General features: G+C 36.4%; 1 protein-coding gene across 1 annotated transcript; it reads left to right on the top strand.

Moving 5' to 3' along the window:
* Positions 1–17,178: 17,178 nt before the first annotated feature.
* LOC122073255 (glycine-rich cell wall structural protein 2-like) lies at positions 17,179–17,976 on the top strand. Its single transcript, XM_042637807.1, has one exon. It carries the CDS (start codon positions 17,310–17,312, stop codon positions 17,796–17,798), a length of 489 nt encoding a protein of 162 aa, XP_042493741.1. The 5' UTR covers positions 17,179–17,309; the 3' UTR covers positions 17,799–17,976.
* The last annotated feature ends 1,320 nt before the right edge of the window (positions 17,977–19,296 follow it).

Raw genomic sequence — 19,296 nt, 5'->3', positions numbered from 1 at the left:
TTAGCTTTTGTTGATTCCTTCAAATTTTTTTTGTTATAAAAGTATAAATAAACTACACTTTAACTCCTCATTTGATATTCTCTCTATTGTCCCTTCTTCAATCTCTCTTTTTTATTTGTAAAATGTAATCTGTGTGCAAGATGAATGTGATTTGCATTCTCATTCTCCATTGCTGAAGCATGTAAAACAGAAAGCAAATAAGGGATCGGGGAATAGGGGGGAGAGAGAGAGAGAGAGAGAGAGAGAGAGAGAGAGAGAGAGAGCTCTTGAGATTAGGTTAGAAACCCTGATTAAACAGCTACGGTTCCTTCTTGGGCCGCCCACTTGTGGTTATCATAGACCCATTAGGATTAGGAACACTTATGGATCGATGCGTACCACAACCAGATCCATCCGCTGAGTGGAAAGCTACCGAGGCAAATTCTCGATCCTCTATATGTCTTTCTCTATTTACAAAGCACAAGTTTAGATAAACTCTTGCTTTTCTTATTGCTTTAGCAATGGACAGAATGAACAACTTGAAGATGCAGATAAGTTGAGGCTTGTCAAAGCTTTATCAAAGTTGTTGAAATCTAGGGTTTATATTTCCCAAAATTAAAAGAAAAATGCCAAAATCTTTTCTCATGGGATTGTAGAGGTCTAGACACTCGGCTCGATAAGCTTTGCTCTCAGTTTCAATGAAGGAATAGATGATGATCATCAGACTGAAGAATTACCTCTGAGGAACTTCACGTATTGGTAGTTATTTCATGAATCTCAGGGTTGAGATATCACTGCATGTCTAAGATGATCGTGTTACTAAGGGAATGAATTATGAATAACATATTTTGCCTATGAAGTGTTTGATGAAATGCTTGAGTATTCTTGATGAAGAATACATCTTAGCCAAGCATATATCCAAACAATATTCTCTTTCTCAATTAAGAATGCATCCTACATTATAAGAATGAGAATATACATTTGTAGAATGGGAATGCATACCAAAAGACAATCTTGAATTCTATTTCACTGATCTTGACAATTCAAAGTTTAAACAGAAATTGATTTTAATAACTAGTGAACACACTAATGTTTTGTAAGTTGCTTTAAATAACTAGCATAACCCCTCTCATTCCTTGAGGCAAAATGTAAGAATATTCTCTTTATTATTGTTTCATATACCAATTAGGAAATGACCGATAACAATATCTTAGAATTGGATTTCAAATAGAAAACTTACCCCCAGTCTAATTAGGGAAAATAGTCATACCCTATTTGGCACACCTTGATTGGAGGGTGTACAAACTCTATTAAATATGACTCTAGGTCCTCCTTCTACCCTACCATTACTCTCATTATTTGAATTATCACCAAGAGAGCATTAAGGAGAACTAATGGGAGAAACCTAGAGGATCCATTGTGTTCGTGTTTGGGATTACAGGAATAAAGATACGTGAAAAATATGATGACAGCTAATTCTTCATAGTCGATGGTGAATAGTATGCATCGTTGATTTATTATTATTTAAGTTGTAATTCTATGAACATATGGCAACATCATATAATTGTATGTGGAAGGAATTACGTCCTTCAAGTGGTATCAGAGCTACAGGTTGTGCCTTTGTTCTTGATTCCAATTTAGGTATATTGGTTCATCAATATTAGGAGATTTATTTTGAAACAAATTTTTTTATGTGCACTAATAATTTCATCAAATCTGTACTCTTTCACTTTTTATTATCTAATAGTAGCATTTCACATTGATTTAATTATACCATATTTGAAATCACATTCTTATGTTTCTATTGATGATTATTTATTATTTCTATTTTTAGTTTCCATTAGTTTGAGAGACTATTTATGTAAAAAAATATTTATAAATTGATGCATATATGCAATGTTGAAATTTTTTTTGAGAGGATACTGATTAAAATTATATTTAAATTGAAGAGTATAATTTTTGGATGTATATCATATTCAATTTAAATGAGTTTAGGACATCATTGATCATGCAATCGGGTTGAATGAGAGTATCTACATGTACACATTTTTTTCTTGGTTGCATTGATTATAACTTTGGCTCTAGACATATAGTGTGATATACGCATTGAATTTAAATAGGGTTTAAGACATTATTGATCATGCAATTGGATCAAATGGGAGTATCTACAGGTACATATCATTTCTTAGTTGCATTGATTATTTTTTTGGCCCTAAACATAAAAATGTGATATACACACATTTAATGAATTTGAGTAACAAATGAGTTTGTAATTAAGTTAAATGGGAGTATCCATAGGTACAAATTTTCTTAATGGCAATAATTATATATGTTAGCCTTAGACATAATCGTATCATATATATTCAATTTGAATTATAAATTTTAGGGCCTTATGATGATTGTTATGTTATAGTTGAGATAGAATGAGAATATCCACTTGTATATATTATTGATTGACTGCAATGATTTGTATGAGATAAAATAGGATAGGAATATCCACAAGTATATATTCTTGATTGATTGCAATGATCTGTATGAGATAGTTTAATGGTTAATTAGGATGGGAATACCACATGTATACGTCTTATTTAACCATTTTGATGACTTAAATATTTTGCTCTAATAATGTCTTCCATCTAATATAAAAATCACTAGCATGTTACCATCTCGATCCCACATGATAGATTGTAATGATGCAATAGGTTAATTTTCTATAATTTTAATATTCTATTATTGAAACTCAAAGCATGACGTTTGATAAGCATATATTATTTACTTTTGTTCATAGGTTTAACACCTATCTTTATTTCGAATAACGTGTCACTTCTGAATGGGTCAAACTTTAATGACTGACATAAAGAACTTATTTATTACTTTGCTATCATGGATCATGATTATACATTGCGTAATGAGAAACCAACTGCTCTCACTGATGAGAGCACTGATGATGAGGTTATATTACATGATTGGTGGGAGTGTTCCAACCGTCTTTGCCTTTTATATATTATGAAGACGATTAGCAAGACTATCAAAAGCTCCATACCAACTTCTGAAAATGTAAAGGAATACCTAACCAATGTAGAAAACCGTTTTTGCTACTGCTGATAAATCTTTGACTGGGACTTTGATGACCAAACTAGTAACAATGAAGTATACTAGTACTAATGGGGTAAATGACCATATCTCTAAAATGGTAAGTATCTGTGCACACCTAGAACCTCTCGAATTGGTAATAAATGAAGGTTATCTTGTCCAAATCATTTTGACACTTCCTCCTCGTTTTGGAGCATTCAAGATCCACTACAATACAAATAAAGATAAGTGGATTCTGAATGAACTTCAGAGTATATGTGTCCAGGAGGAAAGGAGAATGAATGATGAGGGAAGCCAAGTGGTCAATTTTGTATCCAACCAGAATAAAAAGAAGATAAGAAATTTTAAGAAGAACAGTGCATCAAAGAAAGCCTTCAATCCAAATTCTGATGATAAGGAAAAGAAAACTGACAAGTTAAAGTGTTTCTTTTGTAAGAAAGTAGGACACCTTTAGAAAGACTGTCAAAATCGTAAAACTTGGTTTAAAACGAAGGGTAATGATTCTATCTTAGTATATTTTCAAACCAATCTTGTTGATGTTCCTTGTAATACTTGGTGGATTGAGTCAGGAGCAACTGTTCATATCTCTAATTCTATGCAAGACTTTCTTATAACCCAAAAACCAAATCAAAGTGAGAACGCCATCTACATAGGAAACCGACAAGAGTCTGAAGTCTGATCTATCGGCACTTATAGACTCATTTTGGATACCGAATTCCATTTGGACCTTATGAATACTCTTTATATTCCTTCTATTTCTAGAAATTTAGTTTCATTATCAAGACTTGATTGTGACTGTTTTAAGTTTACTTTTGGTGATAAAGTTGTAAACATTTTAAAAGACACCAATCTAGTTTGTACTGGATATTTATGTGATTAGTCTTTATAAACTTAATTTGGATCTATTTTTTTAAATCCATTCTTAACCTGCATGTGAATGTTGGATCAAAGCGTAAATCCAACAATGATGATTCCTCATCCTTATGGCATAGATGTTTAGGTCATATTTCTAGACCTAGAATGGAGAGGTTAGTGAAACATCAAATATTATCAAATTTAGACTTCACTGACTTTACCACTTGTATAGATTGCATTAAAGGTAAGCAATCTAAGACAAATAAAGTTACTGTCAAAAAGACCAATTCACTTCTGGAACTAATACACACTAACATTTGTGGTCACTTTGATCCTTGTATAACTGATGAAAAATATTTCATCACCTGCATTGATGGTAACTCACGATATTGTTATATCTACTTATTAAAAGAAAAATCTGATACTTTGAATGCTTTTGAAGTGTTCTTTGTTGAAGTCGAAAACAAGTTAGACAGAAATATCAAAACTGCAAGATCTAATAGAGGGGTGAATATTATGGTAAACATACTGATGTAGGGCAAAGTGAAGGACCATTTGCCCGATTCCTTAAGTTGAAAGGTATAACCCCTGAATACACAACTCCTTGTACACCTGAAAAAAATGGGGTTGCAAAAAGATGCAATCATGCCATTATAAAAATGGTACGTAGCATGATAAGCAACTCCTCATTGCCTGAATTCTTATGAGTGAAGCATTAAAGACAACTGTGTATATCTTGAACCGGGTTCCTAGTAAGTCAGTTTCTAAAACTCCTTACGAGTTTGCAGACACCAAATTTTGTCCCCCCTTGGCGATAATGAATTACAGGTAATGAGGAGACATATATTTTCTCTTTCGGAAAGAAGTTAAATTTTTGGCACAAGTCTATATTATCCCAGAACTTGTGATTGGTCAAACCCGATATTATTAATGATGCAGAGAGGGTGATTGAAAGTGGTCATTAATACCTTTTGCTAGAAGATGACAATTGAGCCTAGCAGGTGCTCGATTCCTGTATCATTGGAAAGTATTCAGAAATATGGTCTCATTGATATCTTGTATGAAAAAAACGGATACCCAGGTGTGCCATAATGCTTACTTGAACTTTAAACCAGTTAAACTAGAATAAACCAAACCCTAAACCAAACCACACCCTAAGCCAAACCAAACCCTAAACTAGATCAAACCCTAAACCGAACAAAACCTTAAACCGGACCAAACCCTAAATCGGACCAAACCCTAAACCAGACCAAACCCTGAACTAGACCAAACCCTGAACTAGACCAAACCCTGAACCAGACTAAACCTTAAACCAGACCAAACCTAAAACCAAACCAAACCCTGAACCCAACCAAACCAAACCAAATCCTAAACCAAACTAGACTAAACCCTAAGCCAGACCAAACATTGAACCAGACCAAACCCTGAACCCAAACCAAAGCCCCTAACCTAGATTAAACCCTGAACCAAATCCTATACCCGAACCCAAACCCTAACCTAACCAAACCCTAAACCCAAATAAAAACCCCTAACCTAAATTAAACCCTAAACCAAATCCTAAACCCGAACCAAAACCCTACCCTAAATTAAACCCTAAATCAAACCCTAAACCCGAACCAAAACCCTTAACCTAAATTAAACCCTAAACTAAATCCTAAATCTGAACCAAAACCATAACCTAAATTAAACCCTAAACTAAACCCGAACCAAAACCTCTAACCTAAATTGAAGCCTAAATCAAATCCTAAACCCAACCTAAACCTAAACCTAAACCTAAACCAAACCAAACCACCCTAAACCAAACCCTATCTTGCCGACCAACCTACATGATAAGATTTCCACCAAAGACTACTGCCGCCCAGGCTAGGGAGTAACCGCCCAGTCTAGGGGAGTATCTGGAGGTGTAAGAGGGTGCACAGGGTTTTTCAAAGCCTCACGGAGTGCCACGTACTTTTTCAATACGTAACGGGGTGACACGTATCTTTTTTTCCACACAACGAGATGACACAGGGGGGATCCGTGTAAGACCTTACACATCTGTGTAAGGCCTTACATGGATTTGTAAGGACTTACCAAATCCATGTAAGCCCTTACACAGATTTGAGAGGGGCTTACACGGATTTGGCCCTCTTTTAGGCTTTTTACACCACTACCCCTCCTCCCCTCTATATATAGTGACCCAGGTCATTGTAAAACCCCAGAAAAAAAATAGAGGAGAACCCCTGAAGAAAAAAAAATTATTCTAGAGGCTTTACAAGAGAGAGAGAGAGAGAGAGAGAGAGAGAGAGAGAGAGAGGAAAGAAAAAGAATGGACCGAGCCAAGCTTATTGAAGTTGACGGAGTCCACGTCATCCATATCAAGTTAGTACTGAACTCATGTTCAAGTTCTTTTTATTTAAATTAAACACTTTTATTATCGTGCAGAAGCTCTGCCCAAAATTCTCGAGCTGATTCCAACCCTAGAAATATAGCACGGATGCTTTGCCCAAAATTCCCAAGTTGATTCCAACCCTAGAAATACGACGCTGAAGCTTTGCCCAAAATTCTCGAGCTGATTCCAACCCTAGAAATACAGCGTGGAAGCTCTATCCAAAATTTTCGAGCTAATTCCAGCCCTAGAAATATGGCGCGGAAGCTCTGTTCAAATTTCTTGAGCTGATTTCAACCCTAGAAATATGGCGTGGAAGCTCTGCACAAAAATTTCAGAGCTGATTCCAACCCTCAGAATACGGCACGAAAGCCCTGCCCAAATTTCTAGAGCTGATTCTGGAAGCCCTATTCAGATTCTCAAAAACCAGAATTCGTAGTCACACCCAAGCAAAGAAGCCCTGTCAACTTTCTTACTCAAGTGCTAGAAGTTTTTAATTTCCCCAAGAAAGAGAGATGAAAATTAAATCGTTGCCCCTGAGTCGAGGAAAATTATCGAAAAATTCACTATTTTCATCGTCATTATCATGTAGATACTATATTGTAATTTCATTTGCCTCATTTCTGTATATATTGTTTTATGTGTTTATTGCATAAAATAATGATTTACTATTATAGTTTCATATATTAATTTTAGTATTTATTCATTAAATGTAATTCGTTTCATCATTTCATGTGTTACCGCATGTGTTCCTCACATGAAATAACGATTATGATTTTTCTATCATAGAGCATTGCACGTGTATGTAGATAAGATAATTGCATTTTTCATTATTTTATGTAAATTTTATTATTTCATGTGGAATCATTTCAAACAAGTTTATGTATATATATTTACGTTATTTCATATAATAGGACTTTTGTGCTAGCTTAGACTGTTAAAATTCTTGGGGCAGAATAATAAAAATCCAAGTTTCTGGTAGAAAGACCGGAAATTCTGGGCGAGGTGGGTGCTTAACACCTTCCCACACTCGTAACCTGACACGGACCCCTATTTTTAGAACAGACCAAAGTATGAAGTCAAATTCAGGGGTTCCTTCCTTTCACAGGAATCCAACCCCCTATTCGAGCTCGATCCCTTGATCAAAATTAGGCTCCACCATAGGGTTCTAGGCCCTAAATCCTAGATGGCTACTCCAAACATCATACTTCCCCCATCCCCGCAATAATCGCCAGACCATGTTTAGAGACCATTTAATCCATTCACCCCTACTAAGGAGACCAGAGGTGAGAAGGAGCAAAAGAGCAAAAAAAGAAAGAGAGATCAAAAATGTATTTTTCCTTACAGAGTTATGGAATTGAAGGAAGCCTAGTTTAGGGCATTTCCATGTATGGGGCTATCTTGCTAAAGCTAAATTGCACAGTCCCCATGAAAGAAAACTTTACCCTAAAACCATAAGTTGTTATTTTATTAGTTATTGTCAATGGTCAAAGGGTTACTGGTTTTATGCACCCTCACACAATACTAAAATTGTGGAAACTCAAACTGCTAGATTCTTAGAGGTTGTTAACATTAGTGAGAGTGAGAAGCCATGTAATGATGTATTTGAAGATCGTCGAATTTTCCTACCGACTTATGTATATCGTAATAATATTGTTATTCCACAGATAACTGTTTATAATGATCTTGTCGAACAATAAATTATAGAAGATATACATATTCATCATGATGATGTTGTCCCATAGGAGACTAATGAAAATGATCCTATAGAACAACAAACTATTGAAGATGTATCACTTCATGATGTAGTTATCACTGATAATACTATGAATGTTTCTCAATCGGAAATTTAAAGAAGACCTCAGAGAGTTAGGAGGTTGGCCATTCCGGATGACTATATAGTATATCTCCAAAAATCTGAATCTGATATTGGAATAAAAAATGACCCATCAACCTTTTCACATGCCATAAATGATAATGATTCTCTTAAATGGGTAGATGCCATGAAAGATGAGATGAAGTCCATGAGTGACAATGATGTCTGAGATCTCGTTAAATTACCAACAAGCTTTAAGGCGATTGGTTGTAAATGGGTATTTAAAAACAAACGAGACTTGAAGGGTAATATTGAGAGATATAAAGCTAGACTCGTTGCGAAGGGATTCACTCAGAAAGAAGTTATTGATTACCATGACACCTTATTTCCTGTCTCTAAGAAGGATTCTCTGAGAATCATATTGGCATTAGTGGTTCATTATGATCTAGAGCTTCACCAAATGGATGTGAAAACTGCATTATTGAATGGGGATTTAGATGAGGAAGTCTACATGAACCTGTTGTAACCATAGTTAGCAAATTCGGATTCGGGAATTATTCGGGCGGAGAATTATTTGGAATAATTCGATTGATTAATTTAAAGATTCGGTCAAAAAAGCGGTCAAAAAAGCTTATTGGGTTTTTTTTTTTTTTAAATACTGTTTAAGTGGACCGAATAATTCAGTTTAATCCGGTTCGGTCCAAATTATTCGTGTTTTATATTCACTTTTGAAAAAATCGTGAATTTTACCAAATTTTATTTTTAATTCGGATTCGGTCAGAATTTTTGGTAAAATTCGGGAAAATTCGGTTCGGCCGAATAATTCGTGAATTATTCGGTCGAATTGATAACACTGGTTGTAACCCGGCAGTCATTGAGAGGGGGGTGAATTAGTGAGTCCAATTTTGATCCCCAAAAACCTGTCTGATGTCTGGCCAAGAAAAACCTGATATACCTGCCCCTATTTGCACACAGTCGTATCTACACTCAACCTCTCATAGGCACTTCCAAGTGTGCACACCCATTCCACATTTCACACACTTTAATATAAAATACAAACAACAAGCATCCACAACACAGGGTTTTTACGAGGTTTGAAAATTTACCTACATCCCCGGAGTAGTGCCTGTAAAGGCTTCGTACCTACTCAATACACTACTCCACACCCAATTTTCTCAAGTCGAAGCTGATATGGCACTTGTAGTGCCGGTACAATGTGTAACACCCACTACACGGAAGCACCCACTCCCGGTGCTTAACACCCACTATGCACTCAATAAATAATACAGTAAATTTGGGCTTATATCAATGCCCTACAGTTAAGCCTTGCCTAACAAATACATCCACAACTAGTTAACATGCTTACAGTTCATCCACAACTAACCCAGCATATAAACATTCATCCATAACTAACCCTAACATACATACATATTATCATATATACATATAATGTAAATTCTAGGATTAGAAAATCTCACAACCCTTGTTTGTTGTTAGCAGAGTTGTCTCAGAGCATAGTCTCTACACACTGGAATCCTCAACTCTCCTCTAGAGTAAGAGACTTGAATCTTCAAGTATGCTCAACATGGCCATGGCATCTCACAAGTCTTCTCCCTTGTCTTCTTGCACTTTGAAGCACAAATAGAAAAACCCTCTCTTCTTTTCTCTTTTCTCTTTTCTCTTGGCTTTTGATCAATAAAACATCAAGAACATTCAACTACCTTCTTAAACCCACTTTAATGGAGTAAAGACACCTTCCATCAAGCAATAAACCTCATTCAATGATCACCCATCAAGAGGAAAACTTCTCATACCAAAACCATAGCCTTCCTTCACTCAAAACTCATTTTTCTTGCTACCATGGTGTAGGGCTTGAAAAAAACAAAGAAGTAGCAACTTGGTTCACCCAATCCGAGCTAAAATGAGAGAAATATGACCATTTGAAGTTGGAGCAATGAGATAGCCTAAAATGAAATCTTCATAGGAGTGGCGTAGGCTATGCCAGCGGCCCACGCAACAGAGGCACAGATCTGACCGTAGATCTCATCAAAAGGTATCTCTTAATCTGAGCCGTTCGATTCAACCAATAGGCAATATATCTAAACCATAGGTTTTAAATCTCGATGACGTAGGTGCTGACATCATCAGAGGCGTTGTCGACCACGGATTGGCCACATCAGCGCATATTCTGGAAGGTTGTTGGTTTAACCCATAAAGGAGAATCATTTAGAGACCATTAGACCTAGATCTATAAGATCTAGTTGATCCAGATCTAAGGGATTGGAATCTAAGCTTTGGTAATGATGCACATGCGACACACACTAGTCAATGCAATATGGTGTAGTGCCAGACCATCATATCTAATACACTCCACCAATGAGAAGCCTCGGGTAAGCATCTTCAACGCAAGCTCTTGCACGAAACGTCAGATCTGAATCTGACCAACGTGGCTCAATCTAAGTTGTGTATTAAGGATCCCTCTAATTCTCTTATATGCACATGAGCCCTGCTTCATATATTTCAATGCTTAAAGACCCCTTGCAACTCAGACCTTCAAAATCTTGAAATTACACAAAAGCCCTTCAAATTTCAAAAATAAATTCCAAAAAATACACCCAACACCGAAAGCAACTGATGAATTTTCGATTTGGATTTTCGAACTGGTTTTATGGAAACACTTATAACTTTTTCTTAAGATATTCAATCGAGATGAAACGAAGTGCGTTGGAACCTAACTGGACACTCTACGACTTTTCAGAAGACCCGATCATCTGACTTAGCCATGTAAAAAGACCAAAATGCCCCTAGAATTTTCCAATGATGCCTCTTTCTCATACGGAATCAGAACGTGATGAAATCAGAACCATTGGAAAGATCGGATTTTTTTCGTATCGTTATATGGAGAACACTTCCTTTAAAAAATTCATTTTCAATACTGAAATTGCCCTTGACTGCCACAAATACCGTAACTTCTTCATATGATATCAGAATGCGACAAAATCAGATGTACTGGACTAGATAAATTATAATCTATCTTTTTCATGGAAATGATCTTCCAAAAATGTCATTTTCACTGCCAAAAATGCCCCTGAGGGTAAGTAGGCTAATTTTTCCAGTTTTGACCCAGAAACCTGTACTACATACTAAGGATGTATCAAATCATTTCATGCATACCAATACACCTACAACACAGGGTTTTTACGAGGTTCAGCAATTTGCCTACATCCCCGGAGTAGTGCCTGTAAAAGCTTCATATCTACTCAATACACTACTTTTGACTGCACCCACAGTCGGGAACACTTACACCCAATTTTCTCAAGTCGAAGCTGAGATGGCACTCATAGTATCGGTACAATGTGTAGCACCCACTACACGGGAGCACCCACTCCCGGTGCTTAGCACCCACTAAGCATTCAATAAATAATACAGTAAATTTGGGCTTATATCAATGCCCTACAGTTAAGCCTTGCCTAGTAAAGACATCCACAACTAGTTAGCATGCTTATAGTTCATCCAAAACTAACCCAACATATAAACATTCATCCATAACTAACCCTAACATACATACATATTATCATTTATACATATAATGTAAATTCTAGGGTTAGAAAATCTCACAACCCTTGTTTGTTGTTAGCAGAGTTGTCTCAGAGCATAGTCTCTACACACTGGAATCATCAACTCCCCTCTAGAGTAAGAGACTTGAATCTTCAAGTATGCTCAACATGGCCATGGCATCTCACAAGTCTTCTCCCTTGTCTTCTTGCACTTTGAAGCATAAATAGAAAAACCCTCTCTTCTTTTCTCTTTTCTCTTTACTTTTGATCAATGAAACATCAAGAACACTCAACTACCTTCTCAAACCCACTTTAATGGAATAAAGACACCTTCCATCAAGCAATAAACCTCATTCAATGATCACCCATCAAAAGGAAAACTTCGCATACCAAAATCATAGCCGTCCTTCACTCAAAACTCATTTTTTTTTGCTACCATGGTGTAGGGCTTGAAAAAACGAAGAAGCAACAACTTGGTTCACCCAAATCCGAGTTAAAATGAGGGAGATATGACCATTTGAAGTTAGAGCAATGAGATAGCCTGAAATAGAATCTTTGTAGGGGTGGCGTAGGCTACACCGGCGGTGCGCTACAGGGGTGAAATCTGACCGTAGATCTCATATAAAAGATCTTATAATCTAAGCCGTCGGATTAAACTAACGGAAAATAGATCCAAACCATTAGATTTGAATCTCGATGATGTCATCATGACGTAGCACTGACATCGTCAGAAGTGTTGTCGACCACGGATTGGCTACATCAGCGTATATTCCGAATCTATGTCGACTTAATCCATATAGGAGAATCATTTATAGACCATTAGATCTTGATCTATAAGATCTACTTAGATCTGGATCTATAAGATCTACTTGATCAAAATCTAAGGGATTATAATCTAAGCTTCGGTGATGATGCACATGCGACACACACTAGTCAATGCAATATGGTGTAGCGCCAGACCATCATATCTAATACACTCCACCAATGAGAAACTCGGATAAGCATCTTCAACGCAAGCTCTTGTACGAACCGTCAGATTGGAATCTGACCGACATGGCTCAATCTGAGCCGTGTATTAAGGATCCCTCTGATTCTCTTATATACACATAAGCCCCTGCTTCTATAAACTTTAATGCCAAAAACTCCTTATCAACTCAGACCTTTAAAACCTTGAAATTACACCAAAGTCCTTGAAATTTCAAAATTAAAATCCAGAAAATCCACCCAACACCGAGAGCATCTGTTGATTTTCTAGTTCAGATTTTCGAACTGGCTTCACGGAAACACTTATAAATTTTTCATATGATATCCAATCGAGATAAATAAGTGCGTTGGAACCGTAACTAGACGCACTACGACTTTCCAGAAGACTTAATCATCTGACTCAATCATATAAAAAGACCAAAATGCCCCTAAACCTTTCCAATGATGCAACTTTTTCATACAGAATCGAAATGCGACAAAATTAGAACCGTTGGAAAGATTGGATTTTTATCGTATTGTTACATGGAGAACACTTCCTTTAAAAAATTCATCTTCAATGCCGTAACTGCCCTCGACTGCCCAAAAGTCGTAACTTCTTCATACGGTATTAGAATGTGACGAAATCAAATGCACTGGACTAGGTAAATTACAATCTATCTTTTTTATGAAGAACCAATCTTCCAAAAATGTCATTTTCAATACCGAAAATGCCCCCGAGCATAAATAGGCTAATTTTTCCAGTTTTGACCCAGAAACCCGCACCACCTATTAATGATGTATTAAACCACTCCATGCATACCAAGCGGCTCTGTTATCTCATCGGTGACACTGGACACTACCATATCATCATTTTCATCCACGTCACCCAAACTGGCCAAGTCATCACCGCCACGTGGCCGGGTTGCCAAAAAGGACAACCATAAAACAACAATACCAACCTAAGGGATTTAGTAAATAAGGAAAAGAAAATCTAGTGTGCAAACTTAAGAAATCCATATACGGACTTAAACAAGCTTCCAAACAGTTGTATATTAAATTTAACCACATTAGTGTTTCCTTCGGATTAATTGAAAACACTTTTGATAGGTGTATACATCTAAAACTTAGTGGGACTAAATTTATATTTCTGGTCCTATATGTGGATGATATTTTATTTGTTAGTAATGATTTTGGTTTGTTGAGTGATACAAAGACCTTTCTCTCTAAGAACTTTGAAATAAAAAATATGGGTTTAGCCTTTTTCGTTATCGGCATTGAGATATTTCGTGATAGATCTCACTAGATACTTGGGTTACCACAGAAAACCTATATTAACAAAGTTTTGAAAAGATATAGTAAGATGAATTACAAACCAGGTGTTTCTTCCATTATCAAAGGAGATAAGTTCAGCCTAAATCAGTGCCCAAAGAATGATCTGAAAATAGAACAAATGAAAGATATACCCTATTCTTCCATAGTAGGGAGTCTTATGTATGCAATGAGTTGTACTTGTCCAGACATCAGTTTTGTTGCTGGTATGTTAGGCAGATAGTGAGTGATCTTGGCATGGATCATTGGGTCACAGCAAAGAAGGTGATAAGGTATTTAAAAGGGACTAGGGAGTACATGCTTACTTACAGAGCATCTGATCAGTTGGAAGTGATTGGATATTCAGACTCTGATTATGTAAGATGCCTCGACAGTAGAAAATTTACATCAAGATACATCTTTCTACTTACAGGTGGGGTGATTTCTTAGAAGTTCAACAAACAGACTTATGTCTCTACTTCTACTATGGAAGTAGAGTTTGTGGCATGCTTTGAGGCCACATCTATGACAATTTGGTTACTAAACTTTATATCTTAGGACTTCAGGTTGTCGATACCATTTCGAAGCCACTGAGAATGTATTGTGATAATTTTTCTATCGTATATTACTCCAAGAATGACAAACATTCAAGTAAAGGGAAGTATATTGGAGCAAAGTACAATTTTGTGAAGGAATCAGTTCAGAAATAAGAAGTGTCTATTACACACATCAAGACAAGTTTGATGATTGTTGATCCTATGACCAAAGCATTAGCGCCTAAACACTTTACAGATCTTGTAATGGATATGAGTTTATGTAAAGTTTGATGTAATGGTCATATTATGTTAGACACTTCTACTTATTTATTTAACTAATCATGATATTTGTTGTTTCTGAATATTTCTCACTTTGTTATTATATGTACACATTTTATTCAATATATGTGAGATATTATGTTGGACCATTTAGTAATAGACTTTTATAATCTATTCCCTACATTTGCATGTGTTTGGATGAGGTTATTAGTGTTGTGACAATGGAAGGGAGTATATCGTTATATGATGTATAACCGTCATGATCCACATTAGTGGTTTTGTTCAAATACGGTATTATGATTGTAATGACATAAATTTGATATGTTTACTTTCAAATACTGTAGTATGATGTTGGAATCCAAATTATGTTTGATATTGTTATTATGTGGGTCATATGGATCAAGTTGGAGATTTTAGGAATATTCTCTTGAATATTCTTTATTATTGTTCCATATACCAATTAGGAAATTGATCGATGACAATCTCTTAGAATTAGATTCTAAATAGAAAACCCACTTCCAGTCTAATTAGGGAAAAGAATCATACCCTATTTGGCACACCTTGATAGGAGGGTGAACAAACTCTATTAAATAGAACTCTAGGTCCTCCTTCTACCTTAACATTACTCTCATTATTAGAGCCATCACCAAAAGAGTATTAAGGGGAGCTAGTGGAAGAAACCTAGAGGATCCATTTTGTTCATGTTTGGGATTGTAGGAATAAAGATGCGTGAAGGATATAATAGCATCCAATTCTTCATAGTCGATAGTGAACGGTATGCATTATTGATTTATTATTATTTAATTTGTGATTCTATGAACATATAACAAGATCATATAATTGTATGTGAGAGGAATTACGTCCTTCACAAAACTCATAGAGAAAGACAAGATACTAATGGATGTCAACATCTATCAAGCAGTGAAATCTGTTGTTGTATGACCATTTTCCTATTGGAAGGTGCTTTAAGGTTTTGGTGTGAGAGAAGCATAAATAAGAAGAGTACTATATATTAGAAATCTCAATTAAAACGATATGGCTTACCTGAGATCCGGAGAATTGGAAAAATCAATTTTACTGGAATATGAATTGAAAAATCTTTGAAGGAAAAGTGTTTCCTGTGGGGGAGTGCACGAGGAAGCTTTCACAGAAGAGTCATTTTTCCCTTTCGTGTGGGGCGGACGGGTCATTACACCCTCATGTGTCTAGGCGATGGGGCACACTACCCCAAAAAAAAAATTTCCCATCTTTTAATTTGTTGCTAAAGATAAACGATACAACCATTGCCGAGTAGTTCAAGAGGAGGTTGTGGTCTGAAAGAAGAGAGAGATGGGGAAGAAGAGACAGACTTGGGTTTTAAGAGTTGTGTATTGAACTGACTCGGTATTCATGGTGATTTCTGTCTAACTAGGTAGCAGTTTATGGTTTTCCCTCTAAGATTGGATTTTTGTGAAACCTTTCCTCAAACACAATTTTCTGGAAGATCACTCATTGCTACAAAGAAGCTTTCTTGGTTGCTGATTTCCTAGCCAAAGATGCAACAAATCAGGAGTGACAAAGACTACAGTGGTGTTTTCATTCCCATCTTTTGGAGGAGATTGCTTTAGACGCTGTGTATGCCTAGATTTCACTCTCCTTAGCTGCGAGATGTAGTCCCTGCTGATGGCATTGCCAAAGGTGGGGTTCGCTTTTTTTTGTTTGTTTGGTCTGGTTTATATCCTAGTCTGTTTTCATTGTAATTTTTTTTGTTGTCCTTTTTAACTTAATCTCTTACAAAATAAAATAAAATAAAATAGAAATGCCCTTGTAATTATGTTCAATGGGAATTCTTCCCGAAGACAATGAAATTTCTAATTTGACCCTGCAACTATGTGTTTGCTTTAATTAATCATTTTACTCTTTTGTTATTTTTTCAAATGCAATCTTTTCTTTTGGTAATTTTTTTTTCAAATGTAACCAACCCTTGTTAGATCATTAACAATCCATATATGTAATTAACATGTGAGTTATCCTTAATTTATTAATCCTTATCCATCCACATTGTCCCTTATCTATTGAATGTAGGTAAGTGCAGTTCCTTGCGTGGCACTAATGCCTAACCATACTACACACTATAGTGGGTCGGTTGACTGGGTTCCCATAGGCAGGCATCAACCTCAAACGCGTCGAATGTTGAAGGAGTATTGCAGCAAATGCCTCTCCACTCATGGCCTCAGACTTAGCTTTCTAAACAATCTGCACCTCAAGCTCTGTCGTCGAACCAGAAGCCCCCACCAAGCAGGATTAATCGAGAAGCCCTTGTAGACTCATACCATATTAAATCCTCCATCTCAGCCCCCACTCGGTTTCGAGCACTAAGCACCCACCAACTATAAATACTCGATTACCCCATCTCTTCCTAGCTCTCACAAGAAACTCTGAACAGCACCTAAGAAGCAGATTGATCTCTCACTCTCTCTCTTCATTTTTCTGATAAGATTCTCCCATTCTGCTTCCTTTTAGGCAAGAGTTAATTTGTCACCATATCTGCTTTGAGTTTATCAAAACAGCTAGAGATGACTTGCTTGAAGCCGCAGCCTCTCTTTGCATTGCTACTTGTTCTGTCTTCTATTGTTGCTGAGAGTCGAGTAGCTAGGAAGGACTTGGGATTAGACTTGGGTGGTGTGGGAGTTGGACTTGGTGCTGGTACTGGTACTGGCCTTGGCTTAGGTGGTGATAGTGGCTCAGGCTCTGGTTCTGGTTCTGGTTCTGGTGCTGGATCGGGTGCCGGGTCGTCAGCTGGTTCTTCTGCTGGTTCAGGTGCTGGCTCGAGCGCTGGCTCAGGTGCTGGTTCAGGCTCAGGTCGTGGAGCTGGATCTGGTTCAGGCCAAGGCCAAGGAGAAGGGTCTGGTTCCGGATATGGTGAGGGCTACGGGGAGGGGCATGGCGAGGGCCGCGGTTCAGGACATGGGTCTGGTTATGGTGAAGGCCGTGGTCATGGGTCAGGCTATGGCAGTGGAAATGGAAAGTGGGGCAATTTGATTACTATGATACTTAGAAATTGATAAGGTCACCATTTGGTATATAAAATAAGGTGATTATAGGGGGATATGTCTAGTGTAGAGTGTAGGGTTATTAGAGGAATTACATAAAGAGTCTGCCCCAGGACACCTGAGCCAGGAGTTGGACCAGATGAAAAATGTGGGTTCTCAAATAAACTCTTATGTCTTCTCATATGTCATAATAAATAATATGCTTTATTTCTATTCTCCACAACTTCCATCTGTCAATTCAAGTCTCAAATTGTTTCTCGATGATTTTTTTTTCTTCTAATAATGAGTATTCATGCCTTTGGTCTGACTAGTCTCGTGGGTTCATATTGACCCCACAATCATATGGACTGGATTATAGTGGAGAATCATTCAACTTTCACTGAAAGCAATGAAGAGCACTAAGGCTGCGTTTGGTAGTCATTCAATTTCAGAAACAACGTTTTATGTCAAAAACAGAATTTTCAGTTTCTGTGTTAAAATACCGTTAAAAAAAAAAATGGCGTTTGGTGAACTTGTTTCAGGAACAATTACCCTAGTTGTTCATTTTTTGGTATTTGGAACGAAACTGTAATGACAGAACAATGTTTCGTAGTTTTATCATTTTGTGTCTCTAGCGTTTTTTTTTTTTTTTTTTTCCTCTTTTTGTTCCAAAAAAACTGAAAAACACTCAGTTGACACCAAACACTTTATTTCGTTTTCTTTTATTCCCATAGAACGAAAAAACGTCATAAACATTTTTCTGATGACTACCAAATACAGCCTATCTTGTTTCAAGAATTGATCTTCATCAATGTCTTCCTTAAGTTCATACTTCATAACCAATTTTTATTTTTATTTTTTTGGACTAATATATAAGGATCATAAATCCATCCATCATTCAGGATAAACTCAATTAATTAAATGGGAAATTAAGAAACCTGAAAGCAATTCAACTTGAAGGGTAAGACAATAACTTGTATACGAAGTGAATCATATTTACGTTGTCATGCATTCGATCCCTAGTTTTGACTCATGCTGCAGCGCTTGCAAACATACTTCGCCGTATCATAGATACTACATTATTATGGACAATATTGCACATCCAGTTCCAGTGACTAAAATTTTCACTCTCACTCTATTATTCTATATTTCAAATTTGAACACGTATTAGTAAATGATTTTATAAGTTCACCATATAAATGAACAGATGGCTACAATCTAATATGCCTTAAAGCCGTAATTAATCAATTATTTAATGTTTAGAACTCAAAAAAGATGTGCGAATAGGCCATGGAAATTTTAATTTGGAAACCCTTCAAATTTTAAAAATTTTCATATCCCACAGCCTTTTGTTTTCATCTTATTAGTTTTACGAATCACAGAATTTATGTGGAATGTGAGAAGTTGAAGAAGAGCATATTGGGGAACTGCTATAGGAAGGCTAATCCAAAAAAGAGCAGTTTATGTTGGTTACATTCCATGGTTTGATAGCACGATTGGATCTTCCTCCTTTTGTATATGTCTTCTATTT

Source organism: Macadamia integrifolia, chromosome 3 (genome assembly GCF_013358625.1).
Source record: "Macadamia integrifolia cultivar HAES 741 chromosome 3, SCU_Mint_v3, whole genome shotgun sequence".
In the NCBI taxonomy this organism is placed as follows: domain Eukaryota; kingdom Viridiplantae; phylum Streptophyta; class Magnoliopsida; order Proteales; family Proteaceae; genus Macadamia; species Macadamia integrifolia.
Note: the sequence above shows the minus strand (reverse complement) of the source record. Positions and strands in the feature narration are given on the sequence as shown.

Excerpts from the sequence above, each read along its gene's own strand:
- LOC122073255 (XM_042637807.1), top strand. The coding sequence starts at position 17,310 with ATGACTTGCTTGAAGCCGCAGCCTCTCTTTGCATTGCTACTTGTTCTG.